The sequence below is a fragment of the Prosopis cineraria genome, unplaced genomic scaffold, assembly GCF_029017545.1.
Source record: "Prosopis cineraria cultivar Desert tree isolate PC_DT_omini unplaced genomic scaffold, ASM2901754v1 PC4, whole genome shotgun sequence".
Taxonomy (NCBI): domain Eukaryota; kingdom Viridiplantae; phylum Streptophyta; class Magnoliopsida; order Fabales; family Fabaceae; genus Prosopis; species Prosopis cineraria.
In genome coordinates this window covers 6,417,705-6,443,084 of record NW_026555335.1, presented here as the reverse complement: position 1 = coordinate 6,443,084, position 25,380 = coordinate 6,417,705, and the positions used below count along the sequence as shown (strand labels likewise).

Sequence of the window (25,380 nt, the reverse complement as noted above, 5' to 3'; positions counted from 1 at the left end):
GTGAGAGAAAAAAAACTAAATAATAAAAAAGTAATACAATGAGAATAAAAACAAGTTGAATAAAATTAAGGGGAAAAACTCAGACCATGACAATTGTAATGAAAAGAAATTTTGAATGTCACATAAATCTTGAACCAATCAACAATTAGTAATCCTAGTGAAAGGCTATAATCCTTTGAGCATTGTATTTTGAATTCGAATTCATGTAAATACACAAAATGCCTTTGAAATAACTACTTTTAAGTGGTCTCATTAATGTTCAAATCTAACCTAATAATATTGGGTATCATATAGCCATGCGAAAAAATTCTTGACGATCCTCTTCTTCTTATTCTAATTGGTAAAGATATTTGTAATTTTGATATCTTCATATTAATATGCTCTCTAGTCCTATATATAAGGTATTTTTTAAAAAAAAAAATAAAGTTGATCTAATTTATAATATATCGTGTCCAAATATCAAATTATTTTTCTTTTTTATTCCTAGAATTTTAATAGTTGTCTTGTGGCTTAAACCAATGTATTATTATCTCTTTCACAGAGAACAAGTATAAATTAGGGGTATAAATGAAATACTAAAATGCTTTTGAAAAAATAAAGTCATATAAAATTTTTTTATTAATTTATGTGAAAATATCTGAAACATTTTATAATAAATAAAAAAAATTAATCTTTTAGTCCTCCAACTTTTAAGTCACTTGTAACTCAGTCCCTCAACTATGATTCGTTGTAATTCAGTCTCTCAACTATAACTCGCTTATGACTCAGTCCCTTAACCTTTGTTAATTTTTTTTTTCATGTTAGCTTATATCTTACATTAATGAATAAGAAGAGGGTATTTTAAAATAATATATGAGCATTTTGAATCCCTCTTATTTGATAAAAATTTTTTAAAAAATTAAAAATAAGGAACAAGTTATAGGTAAATTAAAAGTTGAGGGACTGAATTGTAGCGAGTTATAATTGAGGGATTGAGTCACAACGAGTCATAATTGAGGGACTGAGTTACAAGTGAGTTAAAAGTTGAAAGACTAAAAAATTAATTTTTTCTAATAAATATTAGAAAAGTAATTATCAAGAAAAACAATAAGAGCTTACAGGAATGCCCATAAATTCGTAGCTAAGATGGCCTCCCTAGTCCAACTCAATAACTATTGAATAGAAATATAATTATTTATTATTTATTCTCAATTATTTATTTATCTTTATTTCAACTTATTACAAATAAATAATAATTCTCCTTTATATTTTTTCAGAACTAATTTATATTTTCATGTCCATAGTGTCTATATATAAAAATGCACTTTTATCATTTTTGATAAATTAAAAACTGCACTTTGTATAAGCAACAGTCAATGCATCTAACCTTTGACGATGTAAAACATGTGTTTATAATGTATTTTTGTGGTTATGACATAGGATAAGAAAAAGTCATATTTTCTCACGTTTTCCAATTTTTTCAAATTAATAAAATATCTATAATATAATAGTAAAATTTCGACAAATAACAAATTTTTTTCCTATAAAATCTATATAAAAAACAGGAATATTCATAAGCCACATGGTTCGCTAGAACTTAAAAAGTCATATTTTTTTAAATTGGTAATATTTGAAAATTAAATAAAATATTAATATAAATATATATAAGTTAAATTTTGAAAAATAAAAAAAATTGGGCTAGTATAACAATTATTTTTGCTACCCAGATCCTAATCAATTATTATTATTATGATTACCATAATATCATGATCTGTTATTTACAGTTACCCCTTCACGCGCGAAGAGGCCTATGTTCCCTCCTAGGCTTTTAGGCTTAGCTGACTCAGCCATCTGGTCGTGTGATCAAGTATCAAGTAACCTCCATTATACATTTTTTCTTCCTCTGCTTTCTATCCAAATCCAATGGTATTAATCGGTTATTTTCATTTCTCGGAGGTAACTGATCGTAGGCAACAACACTTCCAGGTTCCCACAATTTCAAGTGTAGGGTTAACAGTATGATTTATCCGACGCCATTGCCCAATGGAGGATCCTTCAACGTTTCCCACTAACGAAGAATGGATAAACGTTGTTGATAACTTTTTTTAAACTTTGTTTTCTGATAATACCGTTTTTGGTGTATAGCGTCCGAATCGAAGTGCCTAAGAGGAATAATAGAAAAGGCTAGATTAAACCAACAAATACCCAGTCATAATCTATGAGCTAAAAGACACGAGCGGAGGAAGGGAGTGAGAACATAAAGATTAGAATTAGCGAAAAGCCATCTTTGTTTAAGAATGCATAATCCTTTGGAACGGGGTAATATGTTGATGTTGTTGTCGATGCTGTTGAGTGCAAATAATTATAATATCCGAATATCGTGGGTATCATATGTTTTGAAAAGAAGTCGAATCAAGTGTGAAAGAGATTTATTTTCTTTTATTCTATCATCAGCATCAATATCTCAATTCTATATTTCTTTGGGTTCTTTTTTGGGTTTCCTGATTTGTTTGGAGTTTAATGTTTATCGAAAAGCTAATCAGCCTCGTACTGTCGTACATACGGTTTGTGTTTTTAATGTATTCGTTGATTAATTGCTTTGACCGAATCAGTTGTGTTGAGAGTAGAAATGCTTTTGGGACTGTGGTAAATACTGTCGGTTTTTTCTTTATCTTCTCGGAACCAAACAAGGCCTCGATGATTTTTAATCAAAGCATTATTTTTCTAAGATCTTATAAATTTGATTTTCGATTTTGCGAATGATTTTATTTTAAATTAAATCAGGGCATGACCATGATTCATTATTTGTATATGAGAGCGAACGAAGAGATCCTTTGATGTTTCGTATAGATTTCATTATTCTCACGTCAGCCATCTTATAGGGTTCTTCACTCTTTCAACTTTGTGGATCGTTTCGATGAGGGTTGGGAGTGTTTCTTTTGGCCTTTCCGCTTAGTAGTGGCAGGTTTTACCTCGTTTTGACTATTTAGGTCGCTAATTTTGCCATACTAGTATCTTGGTCGCCGGATTTTCTTCAATTTCAATGTGTGCGTTACATTTGTTAGCCCCAATTCCAGGTTTCATGTAACAAAGGTGGAGTTTTTCATTCCCATCTTTGTTTCTTTTGGTTTAGTGGTGATCTTGACGGGGAGTTGTGGGGATGTCTTTTGAATTTTGATTTAATATACGGTGCTTTCAAGGCATTGGTTGAGATAAGCTAGTTGCTGGAGCAGGAGTAATTCTAGTATTTCTTTTTTTTCCTCTCTTTTAAGAGTTGGTTTTACTCTCTAATTCATCATATTTGGAGAAATCTGCTATGCGTACATGATGTTCAATGCTCAGGGCCCTTCAAAAAAATCTAGTCTCCTTGCCATCCTCAGTGGAAATTCATGTGACAATAAACAAAAGCATAGACAGTATGATTTTCAGGATCAATCTCCATACCCCATTCCAGAGCTTACTTCATATGGGCGTCTTGAGGTGGTCATTGAGTTTCTCTGCTGTTGCACTTTTTTTGCTTGAATAAAAATTGCAGCTAGTCAAATACTTGCATTTTATGTGAATGCAGGTTAATGTTTTGATCAAACCAACTGCTGATGAACTTCATCGAGTTTATGAAGCATTGGAGCCAAAGTTTGTTTACCTGCAAGGCGAGCAGCTAGAAGATAATGAACAAATTGGGTCCCTACTATGGGAAGATGTTGATCTGTCTTGCCCAGAAGCCTTATGTGGTTTATTTTCTTCCAAATTACCCAATACTGTGAGTGTTTTGTTGTGCTTTCAGCTATGATCACCTGAAAGTGGAGAAAAAAACCTTAAATTGATTCATGTGAAATCAGTTTCCGTTACTACTATGCCTTCTGAATTTTACTGTTGAATACATGGTGATATGTATGTTACTATGTTTAGACAGAACATGTTAAACTTAGATCTGAGACAAGTTCACCCTTTTTTCATGAATTTATGCTTTCATCTAGTTTAAAGTGTAAGCATGTAGTTAATATTATCGGGTGAGCAAGGTTTGTAAAAATCATATTGTTTTATGAATTATTCACTTCCACTCAGAATGCTGACCAGTGACTTCCAGTATCGGCATATATGATGGAAAAGTAATTGGGGGACATGATACCCACGCATTGACACGAACAATGCACAAATTTACATACCATAATATTTATTCTATATACAATATAAAATTTGTGGGAAATCATATTATATATAAATTATGAATAGTGCGACTCACTTCTCTCTTCATGTAAAGCATGGACCCACAATCTAGTGATGCATTATTTTACTTGTAATTAAAAATTTATTTGAACTGTACTAGTATTTGGGCGAGCTTACTTGGTGAAAAGTCCCTTTACCCTTTAGTAGATAATAACTTCTGGCATTGCACTTTATTTGTAGTTGAGTGGATTGGTGGAACGTGGATTATGTCATGTAGTAGCTCCTTGATTCAAATATACAGTCAAATGAACCTTGGGTAGCCTTAGCGGTTTCTCTTTAAAAGTATTTTTGGCACATATAACGTGATATTTGATGTCCACCCTACTGCCTGATGTTTTTGCAGGTTTATTTGGAAACTCCTAAAGGAGAAAATTTGGCAGAGGCTCTCCATTCTAAGGTTACAATGACGTGAAATTTTTTTTAGCATTTTCTCTGATTTTTTTATTTGATTTGACAAAATAAAAAATGCAGGTTTAAAAACTAATCACATGGTCATTATGCTTGGATGCTTAATGAAGACTAAAAAGATGTGGTGCTGGGTGATTAACCAGCATCCTTCTGATGGAAAGTCATTAAATTGTAATATATATATATATATATATTTTCTTTGGCAGGGAATTCCTTACACTATATATTGGAAAAGCGAATTTTCAAAGTATGCTGCATCACATTTTCGTCAAGCCTTTTTCTCAGTGGCACAAAGGTAGTCATCTACCACTATGCTGTCATAATATGTACTTTCTTTCCTGCTGGTGCCTCTGTTTATTCCTTCTTGGCGATGGGATGAATGATTGGCTCCACAGATTTTTTTTTTTTTTAGTTTTTCTTTAACTGATTGATTTTGTCTTCAAGCCATGAAACAATGACATAAGAAAAGTAATGGGACAAATTTTTCTTAGTTGAGTTGAGTATTTGTGTCCATGTGCTGCAAGTGGGAACTTTCATCCATTGGGTGCAAATTATTTATCTTATCTCTTATATTACTTGAAGCTTGATGGAAAGTACTTGATTAAACAGGATAATAGGACTTTGTCTTATTGTTGTTCCTCACAGTTTATATTGTGCTTTGCAGTACCTCCAGCCATACATGGGATGCTTTCCAGCTTGCTCTTGCATCTTTCAGATTATACTGTACAGAAAACAATGTCTCACCTTCAAACAGCATGAAGAGCAGAAGCAAGCTTGAGCCGCAGATGTTTGGTGACCCTCCTCACATTGATATTACTCCTTTTGAAGCAGACATGAGTGGGGAAGAAAACTCACCTGAGACTATTTCTGCTCTGAAGATTTATGATGATGATGTCAACATGAGAGTTCTTCTGTGTGGAGTTCCCTGCATGCTGGTAGGTCAAAATTAATTTTCTCCTTTTGATGAATTTGCTTGCAGTAGTACATCTTCACATTTTTTTACTTATTGCCGTTTTCCTTTTATTCTCTTCCCACCCTCTGCAAAAAAGGAGACTTGCTTATTGGGATCATTGGAGGACGGACTCAATGCTCTCCTGTGTACAGAAGTAAGTTTTTCTTGTTTGGGTCGGTTATCATTTTCTTCCTCTCTGTATTCTAGATCACTCCATTTTCTGTTGGAAATGTAAAAGAGATAGGCTCTAGTTTGTATCCCGGTAAGGTTCTGTGGGCTTTTCCTTAACCAGATGCGTCATATTAAATTCCGCTTTGAAGATAATATAAGCTCAAATGTAGAGTGATGTTGTCATTATTAAAGAACATAGTAAAGTCCACATTGCATCATCCAACATTTTGACTCTATGTAATCAACATAGATCTAGTGTTTTATTCATTACTCAAGATATGCGTGGACCAATTTAGAACTAGATTCACCTCCCTTCTTGATCCTGAATGAGACAATGCTACTCTTATGATTGAATTCGACATGACTGTCAAGTGACAGTGGTGAAACATGTTGCCAAATAATTGGCATTTTACATAACGGATCTACTTAAAAGTATATAGCTTCAGCAAGTTAGTTGTTTACTTTACTATCTGCTATTGTAGCCATTATGTCACTGTCTGTGTATTTTAGTGTATTGGAATTTTCTTTTAATTGGTTACTTAATTTTTTTGCTTTCCCTTTATGGCTTTTCTACAGATACGTGGATGTAAACTTCACAACCGGACAAGGTAACTTCATGGTTTTCTGAGTTGATATATCGCATGCGTATGCCTCTTGTATTGTAATATTGAGTGGATGATTATCGGTTGACTGGCGTATAATTGGTAACTGTTAATTGTATCCACATGAACACTTACTCATCGGAGTTTTACAATATTTTGTTACTTTGTAGTTTATTCTATTTGTTAATTTCTCTTTTTGTCATATATTTTATAGTGCTCCACCACCTCCTCTTCAGGCAGGGACATTCTCACGTGGTGTGGTGACCATGCGTTGTGATATATCCACATGTAGTTCTGCTCATATATCACTCTTGGTGTCTGGTAGCGCAGATACATGCTTTAATGATCAGGCAAGGGTGAACAATGTTGTTAGGATTTGATATTCCATATATGGGTTATTTTGAATTTTTACTCACCCATGAACATCTCTTTCCTCCTTTCTAATCAGCTTTTGGAGAACTATATAAAAAAGGAGCTGATTGAGAAGAGTCAACTAGTTCAGGCATCACCTAATTGTGAACAAAGCAACTTACCTTCCTCCGAGCCTCGAAGGTCAGCCTCGATAGCTTCTGGGGCTAGTGTATTTGAAGTTTGCTTGCAGGTCCCTACATGGGCTTCACTGGTCAGTCTCTCAAGGCTTCTTCTGTTTCTTATAGTATTACACACACGCGCGCTGATAATTATAGTTGGGAGGGAGGGAAAGAGAGACAGAGAGGGTTTTTTTTTTTTTGGGGGGGGGGGAGATGAGAGATAGACAGAGGGCAAGATAGGACGAGATTCAACACTCAATTCTTATTCAATAATTCCAGGTGGTCTGATTGCAATAGCCTTGACTCCTTATATAGCCTGCTAAAATTCCTAACTACCTATTATAATGTTTACTAACTACCCAACTAACATCCTCTTATTATATTTACATGACACACACACACACAAAATATTTAATCATGTTGGTTCTTTGATACCTTATCCTCCTCTTTTGTGTCTTTCTTTACTGTTAATATTATTCTTTTTTTATATATCTCTAAGAGATCATAATGTTGCTTTGTTGTAACTTTGTATCACCACAATGTGGTGAAAAAGAACCTGTACGTTAAATTGGTTTGATCCTCGCAGCTAGCATATTGATGTTAACATGATCCTTGATGGAGTGTGTTTGATATGGGATATTATCTTTTGACCTAGAGCTTCTTGAATTTTTTTCTCAGGTTCTGAGACAGCTTGCACCAGAAGTGTCGTACCGCAGCCTGGTTATGCTGGGAGTAGCCAGTGTTCAAGGATTGCCTGTTGCATCATTTAAAAAAGTTGATGCGGAACGTCTCCTTTACTTTTGTTCAAGGCAGTCAGAAAAAAATTGCCTTAATGACTCCATTTCTGTTGGGCATCCTAGTTGGCTGATACCTCCACCACCTACTCGAAAAAGAACAGAGCCTTTCTTTGGAATAAAGTCTTTCAATTCTTGTAGCCTTCAAGACAGTTATAGTGGTAACAATAGACAGAAATTGAACATTGCTGCAATGAGACCAATCCCTCAATCACATCGTCAGAAGATTCAACCTTTTTCTGGATTGTCTGAGGGGGAGAGGTTTGATGGAGAACGTGGAAAATCAAATCTGCCAATGGCTCCAACAAAGCATAATGGTATAGGCTCTAATCCAGTCACAAATAGGAAATCTTCGTCAACTTCCTTTCAGGCTCAGCAGATCGTCACATTAAATCCACTACCAATGAAGAAGCATGGTTGTGACAGAGCTCCAATACGGACCTGTTCAGAGGTAAGTTGTTCAGTTTCCGCTTCATATTTTTTAACCTTTGCTTCTTCTTCTTTTTTTTTTTTTTGCTATTCTTATTGTTATCCTAATACCCAGTCTGAGATATTGTCATTGCTTGATGCAATTTAGTTCCTAGTCAAGAATTGTAGGTGTTAGCTATTTTCTTCTAACTGTGATCCACTTTCTGGCAGGAGGAATTCTTGAGGGATGTAATGCAGTTTCTTATCCTTCGTGGGCATTCTCGGCTAATTCCACAGGGTGGTCTTTCTGAATTCCCTGAAGCCATTCTGAATGCTAAACGCCTAGATCTTTTTAACTTGTACAGAGAGGTAAATCATTTGAACTACATGGCCATGGAAGCCAAGAAACTGCTTTTAACGAACTTACATATTATTTCAGGTGGTATCTAGAGGAGGGTTTCATGTTGGGAATGGCATCAATTGGAAAGGGCAAGTTTTCTCAAAGATGCGAAATCACACTTTGACTAATAGAATGACAGTATGAAACCATATCTCTCTCTCGCTGTTTTTTTTAATCTCTGGTTCTTGTGAGAAATTACATGAAAATGAATATTCTCTCAGATTCTTGTGTGGATCACTTTCTAGAAACTGTCCTAGAATTTTACTTTAAAGAAACTCCCCTCCTCAAATGTACAAGTCTCTTGGGGGAAACACAGCAATGCTTTATTTTCCATTGTTTTTACACTTTTGTTTGTGAATAATGCAATCATACATAGTATCCGTTATCTCTTTCTTTATGTAAAGCATTCATATATTTATCTTAATTGGCAACTGCAATACTGTATATGGAACTTTGGCTGGAAGCTGCTTTCTTCTTCTTTAGTGCTAATTTATTAATTTCCATGGGAAGAAAGAAAAGACTGACTTCTGAGCAGTAAATTATTTGGTAATCAAATAATTCGTGAGGTGTCATTATTTGCGGAGCTCCATTAAATGCCATTATTTATATTAGACACTCCCCCGTAGATCAGTGAATGCTGACATAGTATATCAGACAATTTATGTGCTCTTTGAACTATAATCTCCTAGAGTGGAAGCTATATTGCATGATCCATAGACCCAACGGTTATGAGGCAATTATGTTGCTTCAGTGCCTTTTGAGCCCAATATGTAGTCTAAGAATGGCTTTTGGTTATTGCATGTATCTTCATGAAATGAAAAATAAGACAATTACTTGGAAGAAAATCCTTCCGTTTAGTTTCTCTGAGCTTTATGCACAAATTGAGGAAAGTAATATCCTGTTATTGGTTGTATTTTGCATGGCATCTTCATTGCTTACTACTACTTGGTATTTTTAATACCATCTTGGATCCTTCATACAGTGAAATCATGGGGAAGCTAATCATTTCCCTTTTGCTTTCAGGGTGTTGGCAATACACTTAAAAGACATTATGAAACTTATCTTCTAGAGTATGAACTGGCTCATGATGACGTAGACGGAGAGTGCTGCTTGTTGTGCCGCAGGTCTTTCTTGCTCTTATTAACTATTAGATATTGAAAAATAAATTAATGTTTTAATTGCAGAGTTCTCTAAATTTGATCTGATTGACTATCAATTACCTCTCATTTGGGGCAACAGTAGCGCAGCTGGTGATTGGGTGAATTGTGGGATATGCGGTGAGTGGGCTCACTTTGGCTGTGATAGGCGTCAAGGACTTGGCGCATTTAAGGTATCATTAGAATTTGACTTTTAAGTGAATGCTAAGTTTGTGAAATTAATTGCATGTTTAAGTCCCTTCGAAGAGCATGATTTTTACCCTCATATTTTCCATATCACTAGTAATTTGACATTAGCGCATTGAGGAAGAGTATAGTTTTAGCCTCTACCCAAAACTCTTGCTTTTGTTTTCGGTTTTCTGAAGGGATATCAGCAACTGTAGCTGTTCCTCTTGAATGATAATGAAACAAATTAAGAGAAGGATTAACCGGGTTTGAAAAATTGAAGTAGGAGCAAGTAAAGAAGGGGATGTGTGGTACATGAAAACTTTAATTTTCCAAGTACTTGGAATCCTATTCACGAGATATTTTGATCACAAGAGGCACAAAAAACTTATAATCTACGCATATCCCGGAGAATACTGTTTTTTAAAGTTATATCAATATTTTATAGAAGTTTGCAATTGCTTGGAAAAACAGGGTGTCCACGTATCAAACTCCACCTAATCGAATTCCATTTCCCATTATGAACTTTACTGTCGCTGTGCATTCTTGTTTTCTTTAGTTTCGTAATGATTTCTCAAACATAGCTCCAAAATATAGCATATGAGACAAACCGAGACCGAGGTAGTAAAAACTTTCTTTGTTATTTTTAACGTATGCATGTTGAATGGCAGGACTATGCTAAAACTGATGGGCTAGAGTACGTTTGCCCACATTGCAGCATCTCAAATTTCAGAAAGAAATCCCAGAAAACTTCAAACGGATATTAACGGGCCAAGAGTGCTTCTCTTCTCCGAGAATCTTATCTCTCTCATAAACACACACTCAATTGATGAGGCGGGTTTTCACGAATGTAATTATTTTTTTATCGTTTACCCATTGCGCATATTATGGTCAGACAGGGCAGCCAAAGTTTTTGAGCATCACTAGTATGTAGAGAAAGAAAGCCTTGAATAGGATTGTAGCATGAGTATTTTTCCTCAACTGAATTGATTTAGTTACTTATTTAGATGTAAAGAATGTTGATATACTTCATTTAGTGAAGTTATTGATTTAGTTCTCTTTCGACATCATTGTCATGCTGCAATTTTCGAAGGCTCAAAGGTTTGCCAAGTTTGCCTGGATTTCGAACTAATCATTCTTGTCTTGTAACCCTGAGTATAATTAATGTTCATTCCATATTTGTCATTTACTGTCTAAAATGTTGTACATGTGCCTTGACGACTGACCCTGAGTATAACTAATAAAAAAATTCAATATTTCATCATATTCTGATGGAAATTTCATTGGTTTCATGTCAACTGGTACGAAAATTTGGGGGGATAATATATTGAAGATTGTAGATATTTAGTGTGTTACATTTCCCTACTCTCTGGTAACAATCAAAAGATATTTAGAAACCTAACCAACTAGAAAATTACAGGTGTTAATCAGAAGTGAAAGGATACATAATAATTCAGATTACATCGATTTGGTATTCTCAATTTGATCTTATTCAATGGTGGGAGAATATCAAGGAAAGGCCGATAAAATAATTTAATATTAAATAAAATTTGAATGGATTGAATGCTTGTTAAAATTTAAACTTTCACTTATCATTTGTTAATCTTTACTTGTTTCAAGTCTTTCTCTGATAGATCTTGTATTGATATTCTTCCTTAAATTATTTCACACACGAATCAACAGATAATGGGATTAAAATTGTGCTTTCCACTCGTTGTAATGAAGAATTTCTCTGTAATGAAAAAGCTAACGAACAAGCTTCGTTTTCCATTCCGATTCCTCATGGCATTATTTACGCATGTTTACGAGGATGACTTTATGATGCTAGCCCCGCAGGTGTGACAGCGCTCAAGATTTATGCATGAACTTTAGCTTTACCGGCAACAAATTCAAAACATAATTATTGTATATATATTATTTTTTTATAACGAATTGTATATCTATATATATATATATATATATTCTAAAATATAATAGACGTGAATGTAAGGAGAGTTTTTGGATCAATTCTCCATCAAAGCCCATTTGAGCCTGCTTGCATGCTCAAAAAGAACCCAAGAAGCAGGGACCGAAAAAACTTATCAGACTCATTTACTATGTACAATCCAACTCCGATTTAAAAAAAAAAAAATCCAAGTCCGATAACACATAATTTTTACAAGGAACAAGGGGGGGGGGGGGAGCATTATTTGCGGTTGAATTATGATATACGTATCTTGGTTTATTGTGGGAAAGGGAAAGGGGTCCCTTGACCCACGGTATGACTGATTGGCACAGTAGATACCAACGACAATAAATTAGTAAATGAAACTATACACTTCAGGAGTCATAAATGTGACGTACGCATATACAGAACCACAAATTTTCGATGCACCTTCACATGTTGACAGCATGACTGCTGCCGTATGCAACTGGAAGTGGACCTAATGAATCAAACTGGAATATAGTTCTTGAAGAGAGGCGTACAATGGTTCAGCTGCCTTTGGTCTGGCCACCAATCCAAGTAGAATATCAGTCGTAGTGAGATAAGGATCGCCATAAAAGCGCAGGTTGGCTTCCATCCTGGTGGCAACAATATTACCTTCCAAGGACACTCCCACGAATGCACCTACAGTGTGGCAAACATTGGTCATACTTTCAAACTTCACTCTACCTAAAGAACAAAAAAGACAGAAATGATACACAGAGAACAAGGAAATGATATAGAAATGAAGGCGCATTCTTCCAAATTAATGGGATGAAATAATATCTTCTGGACGATGTTGATTCAATTGCATCAGTTTCTAAAACCAAGACTACATAAGTAAATTCAATAGCGTCACCCTTGTACGAGGGCCGGCTCTCACTTTTCTATTGTAATAAATGGTATCTAACAACAGATCTACAACCCCCTTTTGCCAAAAAAAAAAATGATAAAATAAACGCTCTGGAAACACAATTTCACACATCCTCATTATGTAATCTTGAAAATTAAACAGTAGACTATGCTGGACTCTAAGGGGACAGTCATTTCGAAACCCTCCTCCCCCAAGGAAAAATAAGAGAAAAATATAATACATACAAACAAGGAGAGCATGTTATATTTCAGAATTCTGAAATAACAAGGCAAATGCTGGATCATTTGTAACACACCCAAAATATATATATATATATATATTTGTAGGTTTAGCAAATTCAAACACTACTTCTAATGAAATTAAGCCATAAACATTATATGTCCCAATAAAGCTATAAGAAAACGCACAATCCACATTACTCCACACTCCAAAGTTCAAGTTTCATAGGAGCTTTCATACCTAGGTAGTGACATAGGGTCATAGGCACCAGCCCAGTAACTATATTACAACCTTGACTGACTGGTACATTAATTTTCAAATCATTTAACCAAGTTGAAAGCAACAGTACAAACTAACATCACAAAGCAGTTCAAATATGCCCATGCATTTAAATGAAACACTTGTGATAAATCCCCTTGGTTTTTCATGCAATATGAGGTCCATCCATGTGCAACAAAATTTCACAATAAGCTACCTTTACTACAACTGTAGGTGTAACACATTCCAGAACCTCTGTCACCAGCTCGAATATCTGCTTCCAGCACTCTTCCAAGAGGCCCTGCAGCAGCACTACAACCAGCACCAAGAGAAAAGTGCATGCGACTGCAGAATGTCTTCACAGCTTTCATATCATGAAGAACAATTATAAAATCCATGAGTTCTCCACCAATCTGGATACACAGGATAAGCATAGATTCATCAGTGAGGAATAAAGACATCACCAGATCAAGACCCACTTGTACCTGAGACAGAGTGATCAAATTAATCTATCGATTCCCTGTTCAAAGGGTGATATTTCCCCAGATTTATAGAGATACAAATTCTTACTACCAATGCAAGAGAAAGATGCAAACAAGAATTCCAAAATAATATTAAATGTCCAAGCATATTGGGAAACAAGTAACTCTTAAACATATTCCATGGCTCCACGTCCATCTTTCTACTTACATCCTTCATCTTCCATTAAATCAGAGTGATGATAGGCAGAGGTGTGAAGAAATAACTGTAACCCAGCAAATTATTAAACATGCAACATTTCATCACCTGAGCACCCCATCCTAAACCCAGGGAGAATAGGGCTGATGGTGCAGACCACGACCCATCTGATCTCCGAGCAACAACCAGACCAGTACCAAGTTTGTACGAGACCAGCGCACCAGCTTTGGCAACTGTTAAAATTGCTAAGCCCTTGGCTTCTCTGAGAATGGCTAAGGGAATAGACCTCTCAGGATTAGATCTAGCCACCTGTACATTTCAATATTACAAAATAATTTACATAAAAAGGAAAGACAACCTTTTAAAAATGTCAGGTACAAAACAATTCAGAAAGGTAAAGTCCAAAATATTAGAATTATCACCGAAAACATCAACTATAAAATTGCTCATAATTACCAGCTCAATACAAAATAAATTCATATAAAAAACGAACCTGACAGTAGCTTCTCAATGTATTTGATGCTTTATATATATCATGTTCCATACACAAACCAATAGGAGATTAAGCCACCCTCTAGAACAAGTCCAGTCCATCACATCATGCTTTGCTACCTGCACGGCATTGCTAATGGTGTTGACAAGAACACCCTGTAAAGGATCAAGCCTATCATAGCAGGCATCGCACACCCTCTGCGGATTCCTTTCCCTAAACTTAACTGGTAACAAACACCGCCCCTTTGAACAAGCTCGACAAAAAATACCCCCACAAAAACGGCAATGATGTCTTCCACGAGTGAGTGCAGTAAATGGTGCAGTACATTGCATACAAACGGTAGCAGAACTGTCTGGAAGCCACTCAGGGGGGTCAGACTCCAACACCTCTTTGTAGGCACTATAATTAATTCCAGCCGGCTCAAAAAGAGGCGGTGCACTTGGTGTGTAGACTGAAGAGTGTAGGACAGCATCTCCATTCTTTCCAGAACCAAGAAATGAGACATTAGAAATTGAGAATTGCTGATTTGAACTAATGCTTGGACCTCTATTCCGTCCAGTCAAAATTGCAACAATCCCACCGAGCACATTCTTCAAGTTCACCTCTGGAGGGATGTTAGAGGGTTCAATACTACATGGATCTTCACTTGATTCATAACCTCCGTCATACAAATCCTCACTTTCAGAGGGAAACTGGTACAGAAACTCTTGCTTTGAAGACTTTGAGCTACTCGTACAAGAGTTTGGCGCCTTCCAAGTAGACTCAGCATAATGACATTGCCATCATAGTGGAATTCAGAGTTCCCCTTTTCTACATTCGAAAGTGAAGAGTACGTAACTTTACCCTGGGAGGCTGTCATTGACTAGACTGCATATATAAGATAGCAATCAACAAGAAGATACAGAACAGCGATTTGAAATTCCAAGCTACAATCTTCGTCGAAAATACAAGAGATAGAGCATACCCAAAGAAAACAACTACCAAGTAAATTAAATTAAATTAAATAAAACTTGTATATATAGCTCATCAATTATATACGTAAGGAAACAAAATTCAAATAAATAGACACTAGCAATTTCCGATAACAATCAAAACAGAAAATAATACTTCAAGCCCAATATAACCATATTTTCATACATAAAGGCATTCATCAGGATTAAATAACATGAGAGCATAAATATACCGAAAAAAGAGAAGTTCGTGAAGTCGAGGAATTAGGGTTTTTAATGGATAACCCAGAAAGGGATCAAAGCATGAACAAGGAAATCAAGGAACGAAAATATCCTTGGTAGAAGTAAGCTCAGGAGGATTATTCATTATTCAATTAAACCAATCCTGAATCGGGTTCCACGAAACCAAAACGTAGAATGGTGATGAGGGCCGCGAGTCGAGATTACTTCGAAATCTGGGGCATATCTTGGAAAATTGAATACGTTAATGCCAAGACCGGGGAGCCAAGCCAACCAATAATCCAAATGGTTCTGAAGTCGCTTTAGCATCAACGACACCGTTTTTTTATTTTGGGCTAAAGTCCATGTCCATTTAAAAGAAAAAAAAAACGTACAGTATTTCTTATTTAAACTTTTGTGATATAACTCCATTATAAAAATCAAATCAAACAAATAGTTAATATTTATTATACTTTGTATTATGATTAATTTATTATATCTATCAATAATATATCATTATATATTAATAATAAATTTTTATAATTTTTAAATTTTTAATGATAAATCCTTTACATATTAATAATAAATTATTTATATATCAACACAAGGTTGTAAGCAAACTACACTCCCTAATTTTTCTTCTTTTTAAATACATATTTTTTTTTCAGTGAGCCAATTTATCCTTCTTTTTTGGTCGGCGTGCATACTCTCCCACTAACCATTTTACCATTATTAAATTGGATAATTAATATTTTTAAATTTTAAAAAATATTTGACTTTTCAATTTATGCCATGCCAATGCTAAAAAGATTAAAACAACCCACAAATCGTGCTTTAATTTTAAGAAAAAATTATGCGCTTTGAACAAAGTCTAAAATAAAAATTAAATCGTGTTTAATTTATAATCAGGGCAACTTTTAAACATTTGATATAATATATTATATTTAAATTAATAGTAATACCAAGTTTGCTTAACTTGGCCACATGCCGAGTATCCTATTAAAATAAATAAAACACGCCAAGCCCCTTCTTGTGGAGTTAATGACTATGCAAATAATAGTTATCTTTTAATAATAATTAACATATCCGTGCATATAATTTTTAATAATTTATCAGCTTCCATTAAACACTGTTAAACTTACTAAACTCGAGCTTCCCGGATGCTGTCCGAAATTTTTAATTGAAGATTACAAGAACTGAATGCACAAGGACAACCTAACCCTATCAAACATCGACCCCCTTCATTATTACCCGTTCGTCTGAGATTTTTTTTATTCCCAGCCATGGTATATTTCGCTACGCCTCATCAGCGCGCTTGCGGAAAAGAGCGCCAAGTCATTTAGCAATAGCTATGTTCTTCAAAATAGTAACTTCTAAGAAAATAGTGTAAAGTGAGAAGAAAACAAAACAGGAATGTGATATCTAGATAATGCATCATAGATTCATCATCTTCAGGCAGAAATGACCATTTCATTCTATAAATATTACAGTGCGTTTATAAACTAATACTCATATTCGGAGCTTCTTTCCAGGCTGGATCTCGTCATCAAAATGGTGGCCAGCCTCACCATTCGCCTCCTTTTCCATCTTCTTTCTGGCAAGTATCTTGTTGATTTTATGCAGCTCGTTGTTGAGCTTCTGATCCTTGTTTTGCTTCCGTGTCTTCCGACCGTCTTGCATCTTTACACCAAATTGGAATGCAGCCTTTGGCATTGCCTCCTTCTGTTCATTGTAAGTAGCCCATTCCTCTTCTGTTTCAAAGTCCCATCGATGAAGACGACCCTTGGCCTATTAAGTGGAAATTTCAAATTTTTGACTATCAGCATACGGCTCAGTGATAAAGCATATCTTGAGGAGAAAAGAATATCCAATACACATTAACCATTTTTATTTATACCCCACTCAAAATCCACATAAAAGCAAATTCTGCGTCCTCATAAACAAAACATATTATACTGTTAAGATAATACTCACCCTTCCTCCCATATCCATTTTGGACAAGTCATCTTCGTCATCACTGTCAACTATCTCACGATTATACTCTTGATATCCTGGATAACATTCAGAATAACTCTCAGAGATGAAGTTGGGATCTTTTTCACGAGCATCTTTCTCCCTCAACTGTTGAAGTCTCTGATCATCTCGCTTGAAAACTGATCCTAAACCTCGATCCTTCTCTTCTTGAGTCATAAAGCGTGGATCTTGGGGAATATTTAAACCCGCTTGCAAATCAAAAGCCTGCATATTTGGCTGAAGGTATTGGTCTGGGTAAGCCAGTTGTTCTGCGTACTGGTACTCCTGCCAGTCTCCTTGGTAGCCACTGGCCAAGGCTTGTGCTTGCATTACATCATACCCATTCTGAGATTGCATAATCAAACAAAGAGGGTGAGAAACTCATATCAAGATATTATTCAAAGAAGCAAAATTTATTACATGAAGAGTAATAATTTTATACTAGTTCTGAGTTCATCTTGAAAATTTAGGAAGGAAATGAATGTGTAACAGGAATGGAGTTGGTGCACATCTTTTTAATGCATTTCTTTGCACATCTCATTTTTTATTTATGATGAGATGTAGAAAATGGGAAAAGAAGTGCATGGTATAACAAGAGATGCACAAGGAAATGTACACCAAAGAAAAAGTGCATCAGATCCATTCCCAGTGTGTAACAAGGCAAAATTTTCAAGTAACATTCCAATAGGAAGTCCAACAATTAAAAAAAAAAAAAAAAACCATCAGGAAGACCAACTTACTGCTTCTTGCCATCCATGTGGCACAACAGAAGGTGGGACAGGACCATAACTAGGCTCAGTGAAATATGAAGGTTTTTCCTTGTTCCTAGGAGACTCTTCCATGTCCTCTGAAAGAGGGCTTTGGCTCAAGTCTTTACCAGGAACATCGTAGTCAACACCATCCCCAACAAAAATGTCATCCTCTCCTGCTCTTGCAACAGCTGGGCCTTGTTTCTCTCTTGAATTAAGAGAACTCTTTTTGAAAGGAGGAGGAGGTGGTGGGATAAATTCTCTTTCAGTTTGATTCTTCGCCCCCCCACCTTCACTCTTTGACGGCTTATCCTCTTCATCATATCCATTGCCAGCAGCCAAACTCTTTCCTGTGTTTTTTTTAAAGGATAGAGGCAGAAACCAATTATAACTTAAAAATACCAGCAAGGCAATATGAAAAAAATACAGAGATCAACATTCTTTACAAAAGAAAGGTGTAATTTATTTTATAATTCATTTGACAACATTTGCAAATATAAATATTCAACAAAATCAAGCACCTAGATGATAACATCCAAAACTCCCACATGATCTGTCAAGTGCGTTAGTTACCTTTCACATCTTTTTCCTTCTTTTTCTTCTTTAGAACCTTCCCAGAAGAGCCAAGACGAAGATATGACATGATTTTAGCAATCCTATCTAGAACTGATCCATCAACATTACTGTAACCATTTCCTGTACAGAATAAAAGCAAAGTACATAAAGCAACATATATTAGAGAAGTAACCCAACTGAAAGAACAAAAGGTCATCAAGAACACAGCAAGATCATAAACCTCTGGCACTGGACAGTCAGCTTTACTCCGGTGCAAGGTAGTCGGAATATCATGATAATATCCACCTTCCTAGCAAACCAAAAGGGACATTTAAGTCAATAAATGTCTCCTAGAGAACACAAAATGAGGTTATAGAAGGACCATGACTGTTTCAACCAGTCTGAACTGGGTTTTACACATGAAACACCTTATTCTTTGTATGCCAGTTCTGTGGGGAACATGACAACGTTCCCGTCATTATTTTGAGCATTATCAAACCCCCAAACCTTTTAGAAGTCAAAAATCAAAATGATAAGGCATGCAAAATGCAGGACTAGCTACAGTCCTGAGACATTGAAAAACTAACGTTCAAGATGATGATTTGCATTGGACAAACTACAATATTAACAAAGTATAGGCACAAGGAGGACAGAACATCAGAAAAAGAGAGCTACAAGAGGAAGATGGACAGAAAGATTACCATTGATCAACATGCTCAAACCAATAAATAAATGCTACACAATACATATGACATACTAGCTTCTATTGCACAAGTTAGAATTAGCATCCTAGAAGAATATCATTGGAAGCAAAAAAGAGGGGGGATTTGGGAATTAAGGATCTTGAATGCCAAAATAAGGCTTTCATCATGAAGCTTTGCGGGACCATCCTAACTAATCCAGATACTCTTTGGGACAATGCCTGCAAGCCAAGTATGATTATGGTCTGAAAGGCAATTGTTGAGATCTATGATTCTTTCCTCTTAGGGTTGGTAAAAAAATCAATTGTGGGAACAACACTAAGTTTTGGTGGGATCTCTAGACCCCCTTGGATAAAACCCTCCTTCTTCTCGATAGAAATCTTGAGCTCATCAATCCAAAGGATGCCATCAGCCAATTGGCTCTCCCTTCAAGCGAATGGAATCTTCAGGAGTGGCATCGCTTTTTACCTCCTAATGCCATTCAAACACTCAAGGTCATAAAAGCTCCTTCTAATGCCCAACAAGACTTACTTTGGTGGAGAACAGCATCTGATGGCAGGTTCTCAGTCAAATCTGCGTACTCTTTCATCACTAGTGGACAGGTAGAAGTGTTGATCCAGTGCTGGGTAAGATCAAGCATTGGCAAGTTCCTGAGGAAGTTGAATTGTTTATGTGGGAACTGTCCATGAGAGATTAACCACCAACTCAATTAGAGTCAACAGAGGCTTCTCTAATACTAATGATGCCCTTTTGAGTGCCATTGTGAGGAAAGTGTGATACACCTTCTCCGAGATTGTGAGCAAGTGAAATTAGTATGGAAGGTGCTTATTAATCCTAATCATATATCTGCTTTTTTCTCTTTTGATTTGTAGGCTTGGATTAAATGGAACATTACTCACAACCTGGGGAACAAACATGTTAGCAGATGGCCATGGCATAAAACCTTCAATACCATCTGCTTGTTACTTTGTACGCAAAGATGTAAGCATGTCTTCAAAGGGAACAGCTCACAACCAAATGAAATGGTCTACAGCTGGCCACGCCAACTCATTGAGGATGTCTGTAATAACAGGTTCAAGCACCAAATCTTCATTAATTCCTCACCCTCACTGGATCTATGGACTCCTCCCCCCCCAGAAACAGTGAGAATTGATGTTGATGGATGGTCGGGAACATGCAAGCGGCCTGTGGCGATGTCATCAAAAATGCTAACGGTGAGTGGATCCTTGGTTTCAAGAGAAATCTGGAATCATTTCCTCCTGCTGCAGCCAAGATTCTTGCTGTCAAGATAGGACTTGAAGTGTGTAAGGCACATAACTTCACCAAGATTCACTTATACTCATTCATTGGAAGTAGCAATATTCTATCAAGGGATAGTGGCTTGGATCATCCTTTTAGATTAGAGATGAAGAAACCAGAGCACTGTTATACAGTGAGTGGGAGATCAAAATTCACCACAGCAAATAGGAAGCACTCTGATGTGCAGACTTACTTGCTAATGAAGCCCATGGAAATTGTTTTGATACTATTTTGATTCCATCTGTACCTGAAAGCTACTTAGGTATGGTTAGAGATGATTTTCATCATTTCTACGATAGACATGGCCAGTAAGGCCTAACTCTGTTCCTTTTCATTTTCTCAAGCTTTGATTGCCCTCTTATTCCAAAAAAAAAAAAAACAAGAAGAAGAAAAGAATTTATTCCACAGAAAGAAAGCAGGAAGCAAGCCAAAGTCGCAAGGAGATCAGCAGATTGCCAAGTGCACATTTTTCATGGCAAACATGCTCACTTGCATACAAGGAGCTAGACACAAAGTAAATTGAAGCATAAACAGATAACAGCATATATTAGCCAGGCTTGAAAACAAATTAACCTAGGATCACCGAAGATGGTTAACAGTTATGAAATTCCAATAAAACCAGAAATATAAGGAAAGGAATATTCTCACCATGTTAAAAATAAATGACATCCGACCAGGTAGAAACATTTCATTTGTTTTCAAGATGGTCTGGGGTTTGACTATCCACCGATAAACAGACTGAAAGAAGAAGGAAAGGAATCAACGTCAGCTTACTAAGGTTAAATATAAATATTACTACACAAAAATATTCTCAAGCTCCAATTTTACGCAAAAAGGAGGGGAGAAAACCTTTGCAGTTGATGTGCGAATTGATATTTGCTGGTCTTCCTTTGATGCTCTGTCAGCAAAATCAAAGTCATGTATCAAAACTTAATACATTGATTACTAAAATCAATCAACCATATAAATATGCTTTTAATTAACAGCACAAAATGAAAAACCATAACAACCAACGATCCTGATCACACAAAATTACCTAGGTTTCCCATCAACATCATCCCCTGCACCTGGCTTCTTATCAATCTCACTTCTTACTTTATTCAGCAAAGCATAATCTAGCCCTTTAACCAAATGTGTGTGCTCAACATCACCTGACAAACATCAATAAAGCAAATCCAAATCCTCCTCAGTTGATAGCATAAATAATGAAGGTTTTATTCTTTAGGCTACATTAAGAACTTTTCACATTAATATTGACTTATACATGACCACGGCAACAATATCATTATAACAATTCAAAGGACCCGACATGCAGGATTCCCATGTATCAGAGATCTACTCAAAACTTTATTCTAGTAACCAACAAGTCTTGCGCACCAGTTATGATGTTGAGACCTTAGCGATGCTAATTAGTGAAGGTGGTATGAAACTTTAGATTATCTTCTTTTCTGGGGTAAGGGGAGGGGAGACTCAATAAAACTATAGGAAAATACAAACCTCCGAGGTACTTGCTCTTCTCAATGGATAACTTGTGTGCATCAGCTGACCTGCGAAAAGTAGTTAAACTGTCAGAGAAGAGCATGCAATGGCAAAGTGTAAGAAAACACAAAAATCTTTTTTTCTTGGGGGTGGGGGAGGTTATATTGAGGGGAGGAAGGGGATCCAAACTACAAAGACAACAACACATATTACCACAAATACAATAGATAATGGTAGAAACCTTACCGTAGATCAACAGTACCAGGAGGAGCAACTGCATGAAGTCCCAAGTCAGTTGTTTCATAGTCAGGATTTTGGTCTTCTCTTCGCTCTTTAGCTCGGTCTCTATATTTCGGTGGTTCCGGTTCTTCTAGTTTCTCTTCCCTTTGACATTTCCAATATCAAAATCACAAAATGATCACATACCATTTAAATATCCCGATATCCTTCCATCCAATACATATATATCCACACCTGGTTTTATCCCCCCAATAAATGCAAAGCAAATACACACATACAACTGTATAAACATGGACTCATTTGTCGTTGCAATTTTTTCATCACCACTTCAAGAAAGTTGCCGTCAAAACAAATCGCGTTGAAAGGACTCCAATGACATGGGAAATTATATCACGAACGGAGTAACCACCTTAAGACAACAAAAAGAGCCGGAGATATACTCTCTTTGCCCAAAAAAGTACAGAACTTAGAAAAGGAACAATTAAGCTCCTTCATAGTAACTTACATTCTAATACCTTAATACTAACCAACTAACGAGAAAAATCCTCATATTGGAAAGTATCCCATGAAATCAAGCAGAGCCCAAGTGATTCATAGCCAAATTATGCTAATAACAGGTTAAAATCAATAAAAACAAATTAAAAGTAACTTACTTGCGACGGATAGCTTTCTCCTTGTAATTTCTCTTCGACGTCGTCATTTGAAAAGAAATATATACTCTTACAACAAATTTAGATGTGTATCTTCCTTGAATCACGAAATCAAAGGTGAAATTTCCAATCCAATGTGCAAACCTGCATATTATTCACAACGGAGGTTTGCTGGTTAGGGCTTTGTGCTGGAAAACGCAAAGGGGAGCCACCGGGAAACAAAGAAAGACTACGACAAATATCAAATTACAGTAATGTCCTCCTCTGGATAATTTTAAATTTGGATATTTTATCTTAATATTAGACACACACACACACACACTATATTGATCCTAGTGGAAAATAAACCCTGTGCTTTTTTTCCAACAAAAAGTTTAATAAGTGCATGACCCGGGGATCTGGGAAACAGGTTGGGCCGATCAGATTGGCTCATTTAATCTTAGGGCAGAGCTCAAAGTTAAAACCTTCACACTTCGTTCAGGCTTAAATAGGCCAGTTCAAATGGACATGGGTTTTTTCGACCCCCTCCTACCACCCATTCTCTTAACTTGATTGTTGAATCAGTGTGGCTTTTCAAAATTGTTTTTAATGGGAGCAAAATTTTACGCTTTTCAAAATTTTAAATCAGTATTATTGTGTCAATCATGCATTGATCTTGGTAAATCTTCAAAACTCAACTAACTTAAATAGAAAACTATTGAATAAAAATTATTAAAATAATATATAAATATTTTGATAGAACAAATATTTAAATACTTTATAACAAACATTTATAGATGAAAAAATAATAAAAAAAAATAAAATTGTACAAAAAATCAAAAATTATAGACAATGATATAAAAATTATAAAAAATATCAAAAAAAATTTTCATTTTCAAATTAACTAATAATTAAAGTTAATTTTTTAGCAATAGTAGATGTCAAATTACACTATTTTTAAAAGTTGAAAGAAAATATTATATAAAAAATAAGTTTAGAGTTTCAAACACTTCTGAACCTATAATTTAGGTATCAATTTACCCATTGACCCTTTGAATTTTTTTATTAAAATAAACATGGCATTATTTGTAAAAATAAACGTTATTATATTTTTTTCAAACTAGTTAACATTTTATTATTGTGTTTTAAATTAAAATTATAAAAATAATGATAAAATCTCATCGAAATATATAAATGACAATAAAATTTCTCAAAATATTATAATTTCTTTAAAATTTTTGGGTATCTTTTTGACATTAATGATTTTAGGTTAAAGATTAAATTATCTCTTGTTTAAAATAAAAATTATAACTCTAGTTCTATTTTCTCAGTCACAACTTTTGTTTGAGTAATTATAATTTTTATCTTATAAATCAAAAAAATTAAATAATAAATCACAACTTCTCACTTGAAATTTATTTTCTGATTAATAAATAAGTTCTAAAAATAACCAGTCATAATCATAATTTTATTTAAACTATCACAACCTTAACTTTATAAATCGTAAAAATTAAATAAAAAATCACAACTTCTCACATAAAATTTTATTATTATTATTGCAATTTAAATTCTAAAAATAACTAATTATAACTTTTATTCTATAAATTATAAGATATATGAAATTTATTTTGTTATTGAAGTCTAAATTGTTAAAAATAAATAATTATAATTTTTATTTAATTAATCACAACTTTTAATTTGTAAATCAAAAAAATTAAAAAACAAATCAAAATTTCTTACGTATCCCATTATTTTTATTTAAAACAAAGGGTAATTTAATCATTTAATCTAAAATTATTAATGTCAAAAGGATTTCAAAGAAATTATGACATTTAGCGAAATGTGATTGTTATTTATATACTCCCTTCGTTTAAAAATATAAGATATTTTTTTAAAAATTAAATGTTTAAAAAATAAGGTATCTTTAGTTTTTTAATGCGTAATCATTGCTTTTTTTTTAAAAAGTGTTCTATTAATGAATGATTTTATATTTGTTATAAGATGTTTAATAAGAATAAATATGAAAAGATAGGGTTAATTTAAAAGTAAATAACTACTTTATTGGGAAGTAAAATTAGGTTAAAAATTCTTATATTTTTTAACAGGGGGAGTATTTTGGCGGGATTTTATTATCATTTCTCTTAAAATTATTGATTATTTATAAAAAAAAATAAAAATATGTGTATATTTAGATGATATATATGTATATAAACATATTATTTTAATAATTTTTTGCTCAAACAGTTTTTACTCTAACAAACACAACAG

General features: G+C 34.7%; 2 protein-coding genes and 1 pseudogene across 3 annotated transcripts; 1 reads left to right on the top strand and 2 right to left on the bottom strand.

Moving 5' to 3' along the window:
- Window positions 1–1,897: 1,897 nt before the first annotated feature.
- LOC129309087 (AT-rich interactive domain-containing protein 4-like) lies at window positions 1,898–10,978 on the top strand. Of its 2 annotated transcripts, none has more exons than XM_054950455.1 (15): window positions 1,898–3,459; window positions 3,548–3,739; window positions 4,550–4,603; window positions 4,821–4,909; window positions 5,279–5,549; window positions 5,664–5,720; window positions 6,314–6,345; window positions 6,554–6,695; window positions 6,788–6,961; window positions 7,548–8,114; window positions 8,303–8,440; window positions 8,511–8,609; window positions 9,495–9,595; window positions 9,711–9,801; window positions 10,465–10,978. In XM_054950455.1, the coding sequence occupies exons 1-15, from the start codon at window positions 3,304–3,306 to the stop codon at window positions 10,558–10,560; spliced, it is 2,259 nt and encodes a 752-aa protein (XP_054806430.1). In that variant the 5' UTR covers window positions 1,898–3,303; the 3' UTR covers window positions 10,561–10,978. The 2 variants fall into 2 exon arrangements, with proteins under 2 accessions (XP_054806430.1, XP_054806431.1); XM_054950456.1 differs by having other exon boundaries at window positions 1,900–3,459; window positions 6,554–6,689.
- Window positions 10,979–12,072: 1,094 nt separating this feature from the next.
- On the bottom strand, window positions 12,073–15,137 carry LOC129307960 (uncharacterized; annotated as a pseudogene).
- Window positions 15,138–16,847: 1,710 nt separating this feature from the next.
- Window positions 16,848–23,351, bottom strand: LOC129307872 (suppressor of mec-8 and unc-52 protein homolog 2-like). Its single transcript, XM_054948811.1, is given in 12 exon segments — window positions 16,848–17,235; window positions 17,422–17,805; window positions 18,201–18,559; window positions 18,783–18,890; window positions 18,893–18,905; window positions 19,006–19,074; window positions 21,413–21,502; window positions 21,614–21,662; window positions 21,801–21,915; window positions 22,262–22,311; window positions 22,490–22,627; window positions 23,137–23,351. Coding segments are annotated over 12 exon segments (1,701 nt in total). The 5' UTR covers window positions 23,184–23,351; the 3' UTR covers window positions 16,848–16,956.
- Window positions 23,352–25,380: the final 2,029 nt, after the last annotated feature.